Raw genomic sequence first — 19460 nt, 5'->3', positions numbered from 1 at the left:
CATAGTTTTTTAAAAAGTTCAAAAACAAAAGCCCAAACAAATAGATCCTAATCTCCTCAGACTCCGTGGCAGATGGATTAGATCCTCTAATTTTACGGTGAAGACTTCACTATAAACCATTTGATCCTAGATAGGAATAATTAGATACTAGAGTGTTCGACGTCACCGCTCATAGATTACTGTTCGCTGGTGGGCTCGTTGTCGCCTATCGGTCTAGTCTAGAAGGAGGCTCTGCCTGAGCGCGAAGTATGCATTTTGTACGTACCACTTGAATTGCATTATTGGGTCTGGACGGGGACGGGCTATTTCTTTTTAAAATTTGGAGGAACATGCTTTTTTTTTTCGAACAACGAGAGGACACAGAATTAAAATTCCTACGGCAAAACACAACTTGAACTCCTCTACATCTGGTTTTTATTAGCAATGCAATTTGCAAACGTTCATCGAGGCCTTTTGGACTTTGGTTCGCCCCCATCACGACTATTTATCCCCCTATGGTTTTCTATTGAATTATCTATTATTTTCTTCTTCGAGATGAACAATTTTTTAGAGAGACCGTGAGATCATGACCCGTTTTCCCTGGATGATGCCATGGGGATGGATGATGACGCTGGAGATACCGAAATGCAGTTTTTATATTACCTCAAGAGTTGATGCTGGTCTAATGCCGGAATGGGCCGTGCTTATCCAGGTTCCTATAAAATTGGGCCGAGCCCAATCGGCAGTCAATACGTACCACGTCTCCTCCTCTCTCTCTCAAAAAGAAAAAAGGAAGTAGCATGTCTCGTGTCTGCGTGCCCGATTTTGGTTCTTGAGACCTCCTATTTTAATCTAGTGGATGATTAGAATTCAAAAAGAAATTCGTTTGATTTTCTATATCTACTGATATAATCTGATCTGATGAGTTCTGATATATAATCTCATTCTAGTTCGGAATCGAAGCCTAGCATAACAGATGCAGGCTCCGCATCCACTCATACAGATACGCTCACTTATCGGTATTACAAAATCATTTTTATGTGAGTAACTAATTACAATCTTAACTCTTGCATCCGCTTATGCAGCCTCAGATTCAGTCAACCAAATATAAACTTAACACAGCCTGTCCAGACATATACAACCAACCAAACATTTATTTTAAACAAATATAACTCCGTTTAGCCTGCTTATACGATGCAACACTACAAAACCTTATCCAGGCAACTAAACACACCATATACGTCGTAAAAGGGCATCTCCAATGTATGAAACCCAACCTGGTGCTAATATGTGATCCATAATGATTCAATTTTACTTGCCAAAAATGCTACAATATAGAGAACTTACTTTGGTTCTACACTGTACCTCATATTTCGATTAAAAGATAAAAAATATCCCTATTGCTGCCGTAGTGTGAGAGGGGAAGAGAGAGTGTGCCATTTTTTTTATTCCTTGAAACCAGGTCTTATGTATGGGAGTGGGTTCTACATGGAACCAACTTCTAACAGTGCATGAGACTTGGTCCTAAGACTGCATTAAATACTTAGGATCAGGTTTTCCTGCACATTGGAGACTTCCTAAGGGGCTCGTTAGCCCCTATTCCCACACCCTCTCTGCCATCGCATCTCCATTGTCCTTGAGCTTGTTGACCAACTAAGATTAAGGGCTCATTTGGAACGTAGGAATTTCATAGAAAATGTATATGAATAGGAATTAGTTCCAAAGGAGATCTAAGGTTTTGGGGTTGCCGAGGTTAGGGTTTGAGGATTGGATGACCTTTAGGCTTTGAGGGAGGCCCTTGAGCAATGGCTGACCAGTGGTGGTGGTAGTGGGTGGTGGGCGGGACGGCGGGTGACGGAGGATAGCCGTTTGACAGTGCTAATAGATAGTGCGGCGGCAGTTGGTGGGCGCAGATCCGGCGGCCGAGACGAAGGAGGAGGGCAAGGCAGAGGTGAAAAGCTTGCCAGAGTTGAGGGAGAAGGAGCGGTGGGGACCCGCCGAAGAAGGAGTTCCCTATTTGGGGAAGAACTCTTCACGATTTCCTATTTGATCAATTACACTATTTGGTTCTTTCTGATGCTTGCTCGGGCATACGCAATCGTGAAGAGATTCACGAATCACGAGGAAGGAGTCTGTGTACGATGAGATCACGGAAGGCCTATATCTGGGAGGATGGCCGCTTCTGCTGAAGCATTTGCCCCCTGGAGTTCCTTTGTTCCTGAGGATGACTATCTTTGTCTTGCTGCTCGGGATACAAGAGCGCCGGCACCATGCCAAATTGAGCTTGCAGCACGTTGGGCATGCGGAAAGAAATCCTAGGGGAAACCGGTTTATGTCCATTGTGCACATTTGGTTAGTAGCGATGTACCTCTTATTATACACTTCACTTATGCAGATAATTGATAGAATGATTGTATTCTGATGATCTTGTCATGGACATAATCATATTTTCTAATCTTTAAACAATGTATTAACTGCAAATGCATCGCTGAAAACTGGAAAGATGCCGAGAATATCATCCGTGAGAGAAGACAGATAAAAATGAATGCTCTTCACTCTTGGGTGCACTCGCTAGTTGTCTGTGGTGCAGTTTGGTTTGGTGATACTAGTGCTTTCTAGTGTTTGAGTAGTTCAGGCCTGATTTCTCACGAAGGTTCTGTTAGAACGCTGTGATTTCTCACAGCATATCTGGTTTTTAGGATGGCACCCAGTACCCACTGTTATTGTTTTGCAAGCAACTTTCTAAGATCTTGGTGTTTCTACCTTCAAACTTCATTTGAATTTTATAGTTGGGTTTGGATGGGAACTCTTCCCCTCATTCATGGATGCAGATCCTTTGACTTCACCCCGGTGAAGTTAATAGGAACAGTAATTTGTGAGAGAATGAACAGTATTTTGCAGTTGGGTACTATAGCAATATGCTGTAGCTGATTTAGGACGTGTTTGGTTGCCTAGCTCTCACTGGCCTGGCTCTAGGAAAACGAAATTAAAATCCGTTTCCGCAGGGCTAGGCTCGCTCGTCGATTTTGCACACGCAGGGATAGGCTCGCTCGCGCACCCAGGCAACCAAACACGTGGACTGCAGGCGCGACTAGGCAAACAAATAACCCTTACTGTTCATAAAACTATTGTAGTATCACTGTAGCATTGAATCCTAGCCATCCACTTCAGATCCAACAGCTCACAGTGGAGTGAAGACTCCTGACTTCACTCCACGGTGAAGTCGATTCCTCGTTCATTGAGTATGAGTGGATGTTATTTTTACCGTTTTGCTTTTAAGCAACAAAGTAGGTGGAGAGTGATAAATATTACATCGTAATAACCAAATGTAGTTCAGGTAATGACTTACAGTCGCACGAGTTACTAGAAACTGGATAAAGATATACAGTCATACATATTACTATTTACTAGACAGTTCAAGCATTCAATCCAACATAGTCTGTTTTGTTGGTTCTGTCGTAATACTCTAACCAGTAAACATCTGTAGAATTTCGTAGAGCATTATCTCATTATGTAGGAACAGCTGTTTTGAGAATTTAGACCTGACAGAAGCAAAAGAACATAGCACTGGACAACAAATTTTAGCTGTTCTTTTCTTACCATTCTCACTCCAGTGAATTAAACAATTTGACATCCCCGGAAAATTCTCAGACAAGCTCAGAAAACAGAAACACTCCCTGTTCTAAAGCTTCCCTGATTTTCCAGCTCTCTTCTGTGGCTCTCAGATATCTGCTAATTACATCTCAAAAACTTCTCAGTCATTTTCTCTTGCTCATACGCTGAAGGTTAGTACCACCATATTTGTGAATCAGAAGGCTGTAAACTGGTTTTGGGATGGTTGTGCAGCGATGCTTAGCTCTCCACAATTGACTTCACCTGCTACCAGTATCCTGCAGGCAATACATGCACCAGCAATAAATAGATCAGGAAAGAATTCAGAAAAAAATATACTATACTACCGCTATTCATCTAATCTTTTAGAACCTTGTAGAGTTTCATTTAGTTGGCCAAAGTAACTGAAATATCTAGAGAGAATGACAGAAACCATGTTTAGTCCTCATTTTGGCGCCATATCATGGCCCCATTTTTTTGGGAGCATGGACTTTATTTGTTGGCATGGATGCTTGCTGACTTTTGATTGCTGGTAGGAGGGTGGTCCATTCCATGCTGATTTAGTAGGGAACATCTTGGTATATTAATTTAGATGCCTCATGTTTGTAGAGAATCCTCAATTAATCATATAATCATGTGTACTTGAATTTGTCCAATCATTGAAATGAATACTACCTTCAACAACTAGAGGTTGGGTACATCTTTCTAAAATCAACTGAAGGTAGGGGCTGAGGTAGGAGCTGCATGGTGCTTACTCTCGAGGTCGAGAAGCCCAGAGGGAGCTTAGGGCACGAAGGCGGTTGTGGTACTCGCCAATGGCCAAGAAACATCGAGCTGCCTGCCTAACTGTCAGAATCCTGTGCATCTGATGAAGAGTCTGCTGCCTCAAGTTATCAGCCTGGAAATCACTCATGTAGTTTTAGCACATATTACAGGAACATTATTATTAGCATCTCTATTAATTTAAGCAATTGCTACTAAACAATATACTTGTTTTGGCTACCCCTGTTATGATTATTCAGATGCATTCCAAAAGAATGTTGTCACAGGCTTAGTTGATAAGTCACTTCTTTCTACAATGCAGAGTTGTTGATGGCATAACATATTAGATATGAGTGAATTGCAGACTCTGGAGTAATTAAAATTTGACATTGTCTAAAAAGGACAGTTGTGTATTTTTGGAACATCTAGTGATAGAACTGATGAAGTTTAATACGATACAGATCTGACCAGACAAATAAAGTTGCCCTGGATGCAGTATCGCTGTTACATTATTTAACTCCATGTTTTATCAAGTGGTTTATTGCTCATCGACAAAGTTGAGTGAAATGAGGAGTTTTATATCTGTCCTTTGTGTAGTATCTATCTATAATAGCTTCTATAACACTGACATCATGGCAAAGATTCAAGATTTGATGAGGAACCTTACCTGTATGACAAAGCCTTCAAGGTTGGACAGCTTGCCGAGGGCCAGAGCCATTTGACCCATGAAGCTCATGTTGGCGTCGTCAATCAAAGATCCACCAGCCATGGTGTCAGCTAATGACTGATGCAGCTGCTCCAGTCCCTGGGAGAGAGCTTCTTCTGCCTGCTGCGATGACTGTTGAAGGTTGCAGATGGCAAGGACTTGATGTTCGGTCAGGGGATCAAGCTGGGGCAGTAGTGTCTGCAGAAATACGAAAAAGTATACAAGGGAATTGAGAAAACCATACATGTAGTTAGAGGATGATATCATATTTAGCTTGAGTTTCATTTTACTCTACTGAATTCATGGTGAACTGTTTTCTTCACATATCTAACTGTCAAGTGAGCTTTGTAGTTGATCTGTGTGTGGTGCATTTTCTAATAAAATCAATCTTGATTCAGATTATCAATCTAGGAGAATGTAACTATGTATACATACCGCAGAAAGTTTGATATCAGATGTTTTATTAGTATGTCAGACATGAGTTCATACCTTGAGCAGATCAGAGGGCTTGAATCCGCCCATCCAGAGGAAGCAACGTTCGGCAGGGGACGCCCACTTCCCGGTGATGAGATGGAACACGTCGGACTTCGCCACGACGGCCTTTAGACGGAACATCTGGTCGTAGTGGGTCAGGGTGTCATCGACGATGGCTCTGAGGTCACCGTCCGGCAAGTGCGCGTGCAGCGCTCCGTGCAGCTCGGCCATGCGCCGGCCTTGGTCATCCAGCCACCGAGCGTGCTCCATGTCGAACATCGCGGCGCCTGGGCATGAACGTCGGAGTCAGACAAACGGACCAGAACCTCCAGTGACCAATACTACATGCAGATCCTAACTGCAACTACACTGCATGCATGCACTGACAAGAACATTGAGAATGAAGATGAAGTTGGGTACCTGAGCTGCTGTTTGCACCTGGACCTGGAGCTCCTCCAAGTAAGATGCCCTAAACAAAATACAAGAGTTCAGATTGCATTGGATTCTTTTTTTTTTGAAACGAATGATTGCATTGGATTCAGATGGTCAATTAGTAGTCAGCAGGCAAAACCATACGAGTAAAATGTGTACCTGGGAACGGGCTCGCTGGATGTCCTGTTCCATCTGAGAAAGCTTCAGCTTACTGCTTTCAAGCTGCTGAATGTAAGCCTATGCACATTGACAAAATTAAGTGTCAAAAACTTGGCAAAATCGCGGGTGAAAACTTCAGTTTCCAAGTACATAGGCTCAAAACATTCACCTTCTTTCGCAGCCGGCTTTTGCGTGCAGCTTCTCGGTTCTGAGCAAGCCTTCTGATTGTCTGTTGACACCAAGAGAGAAGATAAAACACATTATGTAGGATTCTTAAATATTGTACACACATAGTCATTAGCTTGCATTGCATCGCCCTGCACTACTGTAAAAGGGTTATTGGAAGAGCCAAATAGAGACCTTTGGATCAAGTGTCTTGCCAGTCCTTTGAGTAGAACTTGTTGCCATATTCTGCACGCCAAGTGGACACACGAACAAGTCACAACATGTAAATTAGTACACCTGATCAGTACAATCAGACAATAGGAGATAAATGAAATAACAATATTGCTAGTCATCTATGTGTTTCTATGGCGTAGACATTATATATATAGTAGCATCTCTACATGCACGTTACATCAAGCAAAGATAAAAAAACACTTGTGTACATTTGGTGGAAGCCACCCATTATAACAACAGACAAAACTTGGTTTTGCTTTTTGTTTATGTTGCTGTCACGCCCTAACTTGCAAAGTTCTTTTTCGGTTAAGTGTGAATGAATCAGTGGATATATATATTGTTTTCATCCAATATATCTTGGCAGTTCATCAATTGACAAGAAAGCACCTAAAGCACCACTGACCCAAGGTGCCATTATTTAAGCATCAGTTGGTGCATTTCTATCAAAAGGCACATTTTTTTCAAGCTAGAGACAATAATTTTGTAAGAATGCGAACTTGTCTCTTATTGCATCGCCAATGGCAGTACATGATCTATCATGCACTAGGCTAACATATCCTCTACTAGACCTATCCATACCTACAATAAAAGATCATCCAACTGGGATGAGTAGTTCTTTTTGAAGATATCGTCCATCCTCCTTCAAGTAAGCTCACTCAAATAAAGGTTTTCAAAGTGATCATATTCTCCATCTAATACTATCAGTACGCAAAACACTACTCTCATTGACTTGGATCGTTTACAGTAGAGTGGCAACTGCAGAGAGTGAACAGCTCTCTGCAGTAATGCCAAATCTGCACTGTCCGATTGTGCAGCGACAGTCAAGATGAATGGATGCAGTATAAAACGCAGTACAGTACCGCAGTTTACTGTATCAACAGTACCCTTACTACACTATTATGGCAGAGACCTGTAGCTCAAGGCACAGATTACTGCGCGGTGCTACAGTTCTCTGCATTGGCTCTTCAATGCAGAGGACCCGGGTCCCTACTCTCATGGATTGGATGGAAGAAGCGTCAGGGAGCAGGTAGAAACTGTTCTTATTTCTATAGGGGCCAAAGGATTCACCTAACATGTTGGGATTGGCGATCTTGGGAGCAGCAAGATCGTTAAATGCCCTGGACCAATGGATTCTTCAACCTATCGGAGCATGTATCTACATAAGCATCTTGGAAGTTGTGACCTTGTGGGCTAGCTAGTAGCTAGCAACATGACACCCGGATAGGGAACATATATACACTGCATTTGCATGATAAATGCACCATAATTAAGGATGACCAGAGCCAGAAGAGATCCATATGATGCAGAAGCAAAAAAGACACATGAAGAAACTGCAAAATGTGGCGATTGCTGTCACAGAAATACCTACCTTGTGTTGCTGCTGCTTTGAAACTTGATCAAACTGGCTTGCCATGTTTGCCGCTACTCCGAGCTGATCCGAAGAGGCCTTGTGGTCGCTGTTGTTCTTGCTGCTGCTACCCGAGTCCGTGCTATCTGCTGTCACATTTGAACCCTCCTAGCGTCCAAAGCAAAAGCAAGAGCTCTCAGAACTCAGCTCTTGCAACTTCATCTAGCAAGATGTACAAATAACTGTAGAGTTGTAGCTAGTCCATACCTTGGGTGTGTGAAGAGACCTCATAGGCCATGAGGGGAAGATGTCCAGTGTAGGAGGCGGCCTAGCTGTAGCCGTTGCAGCTGTAGCAGTAGCAGTAGCAGCAATGAGAACGGCTGCAAGAAGATATCATAGGGGAGGAGGAGATCACGACATGTATCCAAAGTACCAGAGGTGAAACTGAAAAAGGCTGCATTGAGATCACAAGGGAGGGGAATGGGGCCATTGTTGCAGTGGAATTTATTCCCTTTGAGCTGTGCTTGCACTTGCAGGGAGCCAGAGAGTTGGTAGGGTGGTACTTGTACTACGGAAAATATATGCAGACTTGTTGCACCCTAGAGGGAGAAAGGGAGGGAGAAAGATGAGTCACAAGGTAGTCGCACGACTCACAGTCACACCACAGTACCACACACAAGTACTAGCACAGCTGCACAGCTGCCACTCCTGCCGCTAGCCTGCTCTTGCATGTTTGCTTTGGACTACAATCCCTAACTTCTTGTAAAAGTGCCTCACAAAGGTTGTGTGTTTTTGGCTTGGCCAGCCAGAGAGAGAAGGTTGTGTGTCTTTTGGTCTTGGTCAGAGCCAAATAGAGAGAGAGCCAAAAAGAGAGAGGGAGAGAGAGAACTGCGTACGCGTGGTGTCTCCATGATGAGCTGTGGAGGTGTTTGCTGCTTGTTGAGTCCTCCGGAGTGCGGCAACCTGATGCATGAAAGCCTCTTCTAGCTCTCCAAAATAGGTAGCTCCTTCCTGATCGCTGCCACGCATGCGAAACGGCAATTAATAACCATTAGAGGTCGAGCACAAACATTTTGTAAAAATGATCTACGCAAAGATTCGTCTTTACGTCATGCAGGAAGCATGAAGAACGTACGTTGGGAAAGAAGACGACCAATATGACAAATGAAATGAAACGGAGAGATAAATCAAGAGCATCTCATATCATATTTTCCTGGACTTGAAAAGAAGTGCAAGGTGCAGTTCTTGTGTCTTGTTCATTTGCATAAAACATAATCGCTAAAAAAGAGACCGCATACAAAATAATGAGAGAGAGAGAGGTGTTCTTACAAGAAGTTTGCAGGAGGCGTGGAGTTGGCCATGGCGCCATGGAAGCCATAGCTTCCAAGAACACAAGGATCCTGCCTTGAATGACTTGAGCTACTACTAGTCTCTCCCATCCTATGAAGCACAGCTCAACTCCAACAAGAGATCCCGGTGTCTTACAGAACCTCAAATCCTTCTACTTCTTGTAGATTAATTCTGCATTCAGAACGCAAAGAGCATCGATCAGCTATGATCACTGCTACATAAAGAAGATTGAGGCAAAGAACATACCAGGATTGAGGTTTCTGCAACAAGCAACAGCCCAAAAGGGACCGAAGTTCTTGAGTTTTGACCGTTTCTGTTCTTAGTTGTTCTTGCTCACCCGCAGCTTCTTGATATATCTGACAGTGCAATAGTTTCACAGCTTCTATAGGGGCGCTAATCCCACTGTTTAGAGGAAAATCGTGTCCTTTCTATAGGCTGATTTTGTAGCTTTGTTCTAATATTCTTCCATGGCCGAGAGAGAGAGAGAGAGAGAGAAGGAAGGTCTAGGGTCTTGTCTTCACTTGAAAGCTTTTGTCATGAAGGCACAGGAATACCAGGGTGCACTCTTATCACATTGGAACTGACTTTGCTCTCTCTGGTTGGCCCCAGCAAGCCTCTAATTTCTCTTTCTTTATTTCATGCTTACCCTTCTTTTGTTCCAAAGATTGAAAGGTGACCTGTAGATGCATGGACATGGCTGAAGTACTTATTTTTCAATTGTTAAGAGTTGTAGAAAGGATTACCATCCCACACTATTGAAGGCATTATCTTTTTGGCCATTGAAATATACTTGGTCATTTTGAAATTAAAATAATTAATGGGAGCAAACTGGTTTTCTACTCAATAGTTCCAAACTATCTATCTAATTTAGACTTTGACCATGTCCGTGATCTTTGATGATTTCGACTCAAGATCATCTACCTTATTATTAAGGGAAAAAAACTAACATCTAAACCTATCTATCGGATAATATAGACAGTTTAGTAGTAAAAGAAAATTGTGAATCATATGTCAACAATTCCTCACTCTCCGTCCTACCTTGAATTATACACATCTCGTAGCTCGATCTGAGCATGGGCTGGGCTGGGCCGAAGAAAAGCCCGGTTTGTTTCGTACCTAAAATGGTTGCCTAGGTCTAGCCAAGAAAATTCTTGAGTAACTTTTCCTTCTTGGCCTTGTGCCCGGGCATAAGGCCTTGTGCGTGTAAACTGTAGGCATTCTTGATGCATCTATTCTCTTCTTCTAATATAATCGTCCATATGGTGGCTTTAAAAAAAAAGGTCTAGCTCGAAAATCCATCTGGACAGCAAAGTCAAGCCGTGGCTGGAACAAGCTCGGACCACAATTTTTATGGTGGAAAATAATTCATTTTAATGTTTCTAGCCGGGCTTAGGTGGGGCCCGTTTTTTTTGAGCTGAAAACTTGCTCCCAAGCCTGCCCATTACAGTTAATGGGACTGTCTAGGTGGGCTAGAATCGGGCCAGGCTCGGCATTTTTCGGGCCGGGCTCGGCATTTTTCGGGCTGGGCTTTTTATGCTCATGTCTACTCGTAGCCCCGTAATGTGTACCGTCTTATCTAACTCTATCAAAAATAAAATAGCCGAACTAACTAAAAGTATTATATTAAGGAAAACCTATATTAAATAAGTCTACTTTTAAGGAAATCTTACATCGATGCATTGCTCAATGTTCATGTCAATGCCCAATTATGCAGGAACCAACTGGACAAGGTAACAACAAAGTAGTCTTTGATCTCCGATTTAAATTTGCTTGTAGCTGTCCCCTATTAATGAGTCAACATCCATGCCTTGTTAAACCATACCTAAACCAACACCTCTCCAATAATACCCCATTTCCAAAATGTGAGAGCTAACTTATTAAATTGCTTAGTCCATTCTCAAGTCCAATCAAGCAATGAGCTTGGTTTGCTTGCTGATATGTTCACTTCTCAATGATGTGTTGGACTGAGACTTCTTATTAATTTGGATATGTTTTAACGTCTCCGTGCACACAAACTTGAACTACTAGAGAGCAATTGAAAGCAACACTGCATGTCTTGCACATATACTGAAAAGTGCAAATCGGAACTTCACCCTTGCATCCTAAAGTTACACCTGAACTAGTGATTACATGACTCGACTGATGTACTTATTACTTTCCACTATGTACAGTGGTGAAAAAAATATATGAAGTTGTAATTGAATCAGCTGAAAGAGAAATCCACTATTGTGTGGTTCCACATCAGCTGTTTACAAAGAAGCATATAAATTTGTACGTAAGTGTTATCCAACCATGATTCCTTGTCAGTTATCACCATTTCACCAACAAAGAGTAGAACTTTTTAAATGCTGAAGAGGGCTAGCTCGAATTAGAACAGATGTCCCTTTCATTTTACTCTACTAATATATGCTGTTCCTGTCGACCCCTTTTCCATTTCCTGCCAATGATTGGCTCAAAAATGTGAACAAGGCATTACGACAAAGAATTTATATGATTGGATTAGGTGATGCACAAACCTGGCTGCTAGCAGAAGAAATTGTTTATACGGCTGTCACATTTCATAATCGTATAAAATATTGGCAATTTTTGGTGGATGCTTAACATTTGGTACAGTAGTTGAAACCTCACGAATGATTTGAAGTAGCTCGTTTAGCCTCTATCAACTGTAGAGCTAAGTGGTGTTGGTCGGATTAGATTGGATTTAATTAGTACCTTCAATGATTAGTACTATGGTTGGAGCTGAAACACTACTAGGTAGCCTAGCTAGGCTGCGTTATGCTGTATGCATGCATGACATGAGGATTATGTCATTCCTTCTACTGGAAACTTCCGAATACGGGTAATTCACGTAGGTGCATGTCTATGACCACCTATGTAGTACCGATACGGATACGAGTATCGATATCAGGTTGATACGGATAAGGGGATATGATATTTTTTAGAAAATTCAATATACTGATATGTTTAATTTTTTTTTATAAAAAAGTAATAAGTGCAAGCACACATGTTCTAATTAAGGTCTATTACATAAATACATAACATACTTAAAAGTCACATATTAAAAGACATAACTACGAGGTAGCATGTTCTATTACATAACATACGAAAGTCTCAAATTTAGCATATATTAAAGGATATAACAACTAGCTAGTTGTAGTAGGCTCTTCATCATCATCCTCATTTCCTTCATCCTCCACAATACCAGCCTCTATATCTCCAAATAACATAGCTTGTAACTCAGGTTCATCAAAAGAATCTCCTCTAACATCTCACATCCTTAATTCCCCTTTCTTGTATGTATCTGTTCTTCTTGAGAGATATCTTAGATTTGAGTGCACATGGACCAAATCTTCAGCACGCTCTAGAGTTAAGGCATTTCTTTTGATGTTATGGATGAAGCTATAAGTACTCCAATTCCTCTCACAAGAAGAAGATGATGATGGTTGGCTAACTAATTTGATAGCCAAACTCTGCAAAAGAGGAATAGATTGTCTATGATTTTTCCACCAAGTCACTAGAGAATAAACCCATCTATCATTGGTTGAATCATAATCATTGAATTCTTTAGAACAACTTAAGAATCTTGAGTACTCTTCTTTCACTCTTGCCAATTCTACTTATATGAGAAACAACTTCTTGAAGCATGTCATCCTTATTTTTGATACCTCATTATCCTTGTGTGGTGGTACATGGCCAATACCTCCTTCAAGCCACTTTTTGCTATAATATCTACAATATTAACATTTAGAAAAAGGTTAAAACTTGTACAGTGAGTAGTGAACAAATGAACATAAGCAATACTGTAAAGATAAGTAGAGAACCTTGGATTGAGTGAATGAGCCAAACAATAGAGTGGATTATTACCTTTTATCCACCTAGCAACCAATATCTCATGAATAACCGAGAACAACTCGCTCTCCTCATTTTGTTCCTTCCCTTCTCATAGATATATCTCTTTCTTCACTTTCTCAATCATTGAATCCCACGTCTCATAAATCATATCAAGACATGGTGTATCAGTGTCCGCTAGACGTATCATCTCATGGATAGATTGAGTAATCTTAAGAATATACTCCACATTCTTCCACCACACCTCACTTAGTATTTTTTTTCCTTTCATATTAGTGGATACTTGAACATCATCTTTGTAGTAATCCCATTGCTCACTTATTACCATGGTTTGAAGAGGCCTCTTTACCTCGACAAACCATTGTAACATACACACAACTGAGGTAAACCTGGTTTCAACAATTGCAAGTAACTTCAAATGGCTAAACTCATTAAACATTGAAAGTCGCACGCAATGGTTCATTATGAAATTCTTAATCATTTGTGCATCAGATTTAATATGACTTATAAATTCAAGTTTTCTCCAAACAAAATCATCTTCATCATTCTTTAGTGGTTTAGGATCACAAATACTCTTCAAAGCAAGATTGAGAGTATGCACAACACACGATGTCCAAAATATATTACTATACTAAGCTTGCAAAAGCATACCTGCACCTTTGCGATTTGCAGCATTGTCAGTGATAATTTGTACCACATTTTGTTGACCCACTTCTTCAATAACAGACCTTAGCTTCTCAGCAATGTATTCTTTTGTCTTCACCTCACCTTCACAATTATCAGCCCTCAAGAACATTGGTGCTTTATCCGATATGGCAACAAAGTTAATGAGTGGTCGTCTCTGCGGATCTGACCACCCATCAGCACAAATTGTCACTCTCTTCTCATGCCATGTGCTCTTTGTACTCTCCAACAACTTATCAATATGCGACTTTTCTTGCTTGAGCAACTTGGTCCTAAGCTTGTTGTACACATGCATTTTGTAACCATGAAAGTCATGGTTGCAAGCATAGGTGAATGCTTCTTGAATATATGGATTTCTTGCAAAATTGAAAGAGATTTCTGCATATTACAAGCAAAGAATAATTAAATTGCAACTATAATTGATGGAATATTTGTTGCATTGCTTGAATACCTCCGAAATAAAATGATCTTGCAATTAGAGCATCCAAATGATTGCGCTCCTCTATTGTCCAAGCTTTCTCTAATGCAAATGGAGGCCCCCTCCTCTTCTTCTTATTGCTACTGCATGAAACAACACCACTAGCAATAGACAAGGGCACAATTTTTGGTTTTGATCTTTCCACCTCTTCTTTAGCTCTTGTAACCTCTGTCGTCATCTAGCTAAGATCATCAATGGTCACCTTCGAACACATTCTGACTCTATATCCCTTCTTCTTTAGCAAGTGACTTTCCACTCTAGTGTAAATACTAAATCCAACAAATGAATAATAATTGCATTTCCATCTAGTATTGCCTCCACCTGGTTTATGTTTCTCTATGATTGTGACATGATCCCACAATAGAGCCTTGATGTCAGTGAATGTTGCATCAGCAGCACTGCTTGAAGTTGTTGAGGCCATCAAGAGCTACAAGGAGGTGGCTGAATATAGTAAATGATGGATTAATAAGTTTGGTTGCTAGCTGACTTGTCTCAATTGCAATATCTATTTTGGCATGATTCTATGATGATAAACTAATTGACTAGCATACAATGAAACATTGCAATAGCATTTTGTAAACATTGGACATAATCACTTAATTTGAATGAAGTACATATGTAAACATTGTTTGACAAGCAGAACTGTAGTACCAAAGTAGCAAGTAGCAAGTATAGTTCATTCCCACATAACCAGCTCGAAGGATTGTACCCTGATCTCAACCAGGACACAGTAGAGAAAGCCTATATATGGTTGCATGTTGTCTTAATTCACTTGTCAAGAAAGCAATTTCAGATCCAGCCAGCCGGATTATGTGAAGTGTGAACCATGCACGTGTCCTACAATTCAATCACAAACCTACAAGGATTCTTAGATTATAGAGAAATCTCAAAAGCACAACAAAGCAGGACATCAAGAAGACGTCTTATTCGCCACACATGATCATAGACATGAAGCTCGACCACGGTGGCCCCTCCGTGCCGAACTAACAAGATCAAGAAGGCCACAAAGACCCCTGAGGAGCACCGCCAGAAGATAGAGGTGCGGCTCGTGTCGAATGCACTCACAATTGGCGTTGACGGAGTGGAGGCCGACGGGGCCCTCGCTACGGTCGAGGAGCAGGCGGATGCAGATCTGGAGGTGGAGGTGCTGCGCGAGCATGGCGTCAATGGTGGCTCCAGCTCCAGGCATCATCGGTGCCTCCGGCTCTAGGTGTCACAGGTGGAGGGTGATGTGAGGTGATATGCGAGCGTGGCGTGCACGGCGTTGACGGTGGCTTCGGCTGCAGGCACGAGGGAGCAGCGACCAGCGGGGCGTGGGGCGCTGGGGCGGCGGATGTGGAGTGTGGGGCACGGGCGCGCGTGACGAGACATGGGGCACGGGCGGCGTGAGGGAGTAGTGGCTGCATCGAAGTTGTGCGGGTGGCTAATAGGGTTGCTAATGGGCCGGGAATATTGCTTTGAGCCGGACCATATCCAAGAAGTGTCTACAAAATATTCATGCCCTATTCAACAATTTGTGATTTATTTTTTAAGGATACTCCGCAAATACGTATCCGGACCATAGCCGGGCAGTATCCGTGCTTCAGAGATGACCACCTTAAGCAGGTACCTCCCATCCGTATTCAAGAAAAATGAACCACAAATAGGAGGAACTACATGCGCTATATATAAAGCAGAAGTTGGCACCTAAATTCGTGTCAGAAAAAATTCGAACCTGGATGGTGTAGGCATACCTCCGCACCCATGACTATGACTCAGTTCCTTCCGTCCGCATTAGAGAAGTGCGTGCATTCGATTGAGATAGTAGCTGATGTAATAGGAATTATTAAGTGCTCCTCTACACCAATATAGTTGCATATTACACAGTGATTTAGTTAACTTTCTATTTTTACTGCGACAAGATTGTTGATGATGCTTCAGATGCGGGATAGGAATCAAGCCTGGGCACATGCATAGACTATGACTGAGATATGCAGTGACCACTGACCACATCAATGCAGACAGCCCAAATTGATGACTGTTCATTTCAAAAATATGTATGTACATGATCTAATTAACAATTCAGTCACAGTTTAAAAGTTCAAAATTGTTCAGCGTTTACAAGTTTCACATAGCTTTTTGTAGATGATGACGCACGAGTGAAATTGACGTCGGTCTCTAAGAGAGCTTGTCTTCTCTGTTCTATCGGCATCCCACGCGGATGCACTGTCTAATGTAATTTTGGTGCAACCAAATTCTGATCTGATTTCATGATTCTGTTATCTTCCGTACATGATCTAGTCTAAAATATAATAAGTGGCTTTTCTAATGATCTGCACACAGAACTGTGTAATCGCAATCGCAAAATAATCATCGTTAAAACAATAACCACGCAATTAATCATCTAAATTGCAAAGTGGAAATTGAACCAGCGCAATTAATCATCAAACCGGCTTCACACTTGGTGGCGGAAGCATGGAGGTGGCAGCACCGGTCCCCAACGCCGCCACTAGTCGCTGTGCCTTCCGGATATCCTCTCCATCTTCACCGTCGCCGCGCTTCTCTGACTCCCTTAGCTCCATCCGCCAACTTTGCTCGTGCCTCCTTGGACCCTACTTGGCTGCTCCGTCGCCTGTTGCTATGCCTCCCTCGCTTCCACGGCCGATGGGTATGGAGATGGCTTCGAAGTGATCGTTAGACTTGATGAATTTTAATTTAATATTTCAAAATAAAAAATGTTAAAATAGACATTGATTTGAAAAAATTGCAAAACTAGACTACTGTTAAAAATTTATCCTTATTTCTTATTGTACATGTAATTTTTTGAGTTGAATTCTTTTTAAGAGTTAGATTATAACATCCTCTACCCTATTAATTTTTTTAGAATTTTTTATAGCTATTTTAATAGTGTTTTGAATTTTTAGAGTAAGGGAACGTAATATTTTTTATTTTTAAATCTGTCAACCGTTGAAAAACATCCTTACAACGAGCGACAATAGCTTAATTTTATAATTTTTTTCAAATAAACATCTATTTTGCAATTTTTAAATTTTGAAATATAAAAATAAGAAAATCGGACGTGGTTGGGAAGATGGGCTAGCTACAGAACTTCAGTGGGCTCAACTGCCCACTACGGCCCAGCCCAAGCATGGTCCGCAGGCCCACGTTTCTTTGCGGGCCACGGTAGGGTACGGCCCACGAATGGTCGTAGACTCGTGGACCCAGTTAATGGGCTTGATCTGTCGGTTTGAAAGATGGGCCTCCATCCTGTGCTCTTCTGGGCCCATATCAAGGGAACCAGCTATGCTTTTCTTGTTAATTTACTGACATATATTTTCCGTAAAAAAATTTAAAATACAGGCATTTTTTTTTAAAGAACCAATACAGGCAGATATTTCGTTCAGATGTGCAGTAGGGACCAACCACAAAAATGACTGAATTGATGTCGCTTTCACTGATCTAAGTGGACATGTTCTGGGCTAGATCCACATGATCACGCCCAGATTTTGTCGGAGGTAGTGTTATGTGGATATCAATATCTAAATTTTGTTACCGAATCGGACATCCTGAATGTAAGTCAGATCCTGAGTTGTATTTTACGTGTTTAAATTTTCTTTACCAAATTGGACACTTGAATCTGAGTCGAATTCTGACACCCGTGTCCTTGACCAGATAACACTGGTCAGAGGATATGTAATCACAATCTTGAAAAAATTATCTCCATTCAATCCTCCCTGGAAGTTACTCGAGTGCTAGTTTATCATTGTTTTGTCGATTCAGTTCTCAGTTCTGCTAGAACACTATCATCTTGTCGATGTAGTCATGCAAATGCAAATTATTGGTTGCAACTTTTGTTGCTTCACCTGCAGTTCAGCTAACTGAACAATACAAAGTTATCCTTGTTTGGTCTCATCATCTGATGATCATAACTGCTTTGTGTGTAATTCCTTGGAAATTAGTGTCATTAGTAGTTCTCTTGATTGTAAGTATTGCTGTGTACTATGTACCCTGAAGAATGTTGCAGTGTGCTTAGAGTTCTACTTTCTGTTGTTTCAGGTTCTGGTGTACAGGGCCTCTGTTACAGAATACGAGGTGCTGGTCTTCAGCAAGCAACAGGCTAAACTATGACAGGATCATGTCCACTATTTTTACTGCCCAATTAAGTCTGTTGTTCAGGGACAGACATCACCAGAGCATAGAAAATAGAAAAAGGTGAGGATTAACAAAGATCAAACACATGACGGATGTATGAGATACCCTTTTTGATTTCCATTGTTGACAACCAAAACTGGTTTACTGATGAAAGAGATGAGGACACAGCATGGAACTATATAATGACCCGCTTGATATCCAGGATCATCTTTACCTCTTCTTTACAAGCATGTCAGCAGCAAGAAAAGATAAAGATAATCCTTGTCTCAAAACTCCTACCGTATTCTATCTCTATATTCACATGTATATGCTAGCAAGCTAACCTTATTCCAAAGACAACCTTGCAAGCTCGAGGATTGATTTCTGAACGATCCCGGCTGTTAAGAAGAAAAGCTGCTGCCTTCCGGTATGCTCTCCAGTGCAGGCCGCCATCCTCCACAGCACCCTTGATCACTGTCTCTAGCATTTGCTTCTTTGCGCATGAGAGTCACCACGTCGTCCAGCGACATGCCCTCCTTGTCGAGCATCTTCTTGAGCTCCTGCTTGCTGACGACCAGCTTCACCCTGACGGCGCCCGGGTCGTCGACAGCCGTTGGCGCCATCGCCGCCGGAAGCACGCCAGAGATGCCGTGGCCCGGCGGGGGCTCGGCGAGGGCTCCCTGGAGCTGCTTGATCTCCTTCCTGTCTTGAATCACGAGGCAATTTCCCATGACGGGATTACGATGAGCTACAGTGTATGTGATGAGTTGTAGCTTTTGAGGCGCAAACGAAATATCACAATCCACCAGAATTTGTGACTTCGTGTAGTAGTGGTGTATCTGTGCTAGTGTTGTATTTAAAGGAGTGCTTTGAGAAAACGGCCACATAATTAGGAGCATATTTCACTAATGCCATTAGCTAACCGACACTTAAAAAATACTGTATCACTACTGTTCTATAAAATAGTTTCACTGTCAATTTTGGAGCTGATAGTAGGCAACAAGCAGTAATATTCATTAACTATCACTACCGGTCCGTGGACTGACAGTGAAGAGGTTATCACTACTAGCTGAAGTTTTCAACCAACAGTGATAAACGACTATCACTATCGATTGAAT

At 41.7% G+C, this 19460-nt stretch overlaps 2 protein-coding genes across 5 annotated transcripts; both read right to left on the bottom strand.

Moving 5' to 3' along the window:
* Nucleotides 1-3446: 3446 nt before the first annotated feature.
* Nucleotides 3447-9782, bottom strand: LOC133900923 (transcription factor TGAL4-like). Of its 4 annotated transcripts, none has more exons than XM_062342215.1 (13): nucleotides 9468-9782; nucleotides 9201-9392; nucleotides 8768-8889; nucleotides 8139-8251; nucleotides 7893-8036; nucleotides 6485-6535; nucleotides 6294-6353; nucleotides 6125-6202; nucleotides 5954-6002; nucleotides 5549-5820; nucleotides 5021-5257; nucleotides 4347-4489; nucleotides 3447-3869 (listed from the first exon to the last, which is right to left on the bottom strand). In XM_062342215.1, exons 2-13 carry the CDS (start codon nucleotides 9308-9310, stop codon nucleotides 3788-3790), a joined length of 1461 nt encoding a protein of 486 aa, XP_062198199.1. In that variant the 5' UTR covers nucleotides 9311-9392; nucleotides 9468-9782; the 3' UTR covers nucleotides 3447-3787. The 4 variants fall into 4 exon arrangements, with proteins under 4 accessions (XP_062198199.1, XP_062198201.1, XP_062198200.1 ...); XM_062342217.1 differs by having other exon boundaries at nucleotides 8139-8218; XM_062342216.1 differs by having other exon boundaries at nucleotides 7893-8039; nucleotides 8139-8218; nucleotides 9468-9780.
* An 8648-nt stretch (nucleotides 9783-18430) lies between these two features.
* LOC133900492 (uncharacterized) lies at nucleotides 18431-19162 on the bottom strand. The gene has a single exon (XM_062341650.1). The coding sequence runs from the start codon at nucleotides 19071-19073 to the stop codon at nucleotides 18744-18746; it is 330 nt and encodes a 109-aa protein (XP_062197634.1). The 5' UTR covers nucleotides 19074-19162; the 3' UTR covers nucleotides 18431-18743.
* Nucleotides 19163-19460: the final 298 nt, after the last annotated feature.

The sequence above is a fragment of the Phragmites australis genome, chromosome 19 (genome assembly GCF_958298935.1).
Source record: "Phragmites australis chromosome 19, lpPhrAust1.1, whole genome shotgun sequence".
Taxonomy (NCBI): domain Eukaryota; kingdom Viridiplantae; phylum Streptophyta; class Magnoliopsida; order Poales; family Poaceae; genus Phragmites; species Phragmites australis.
This window is presented reverse-complemented; position numbering and strand designations above follow the sequence as displayed.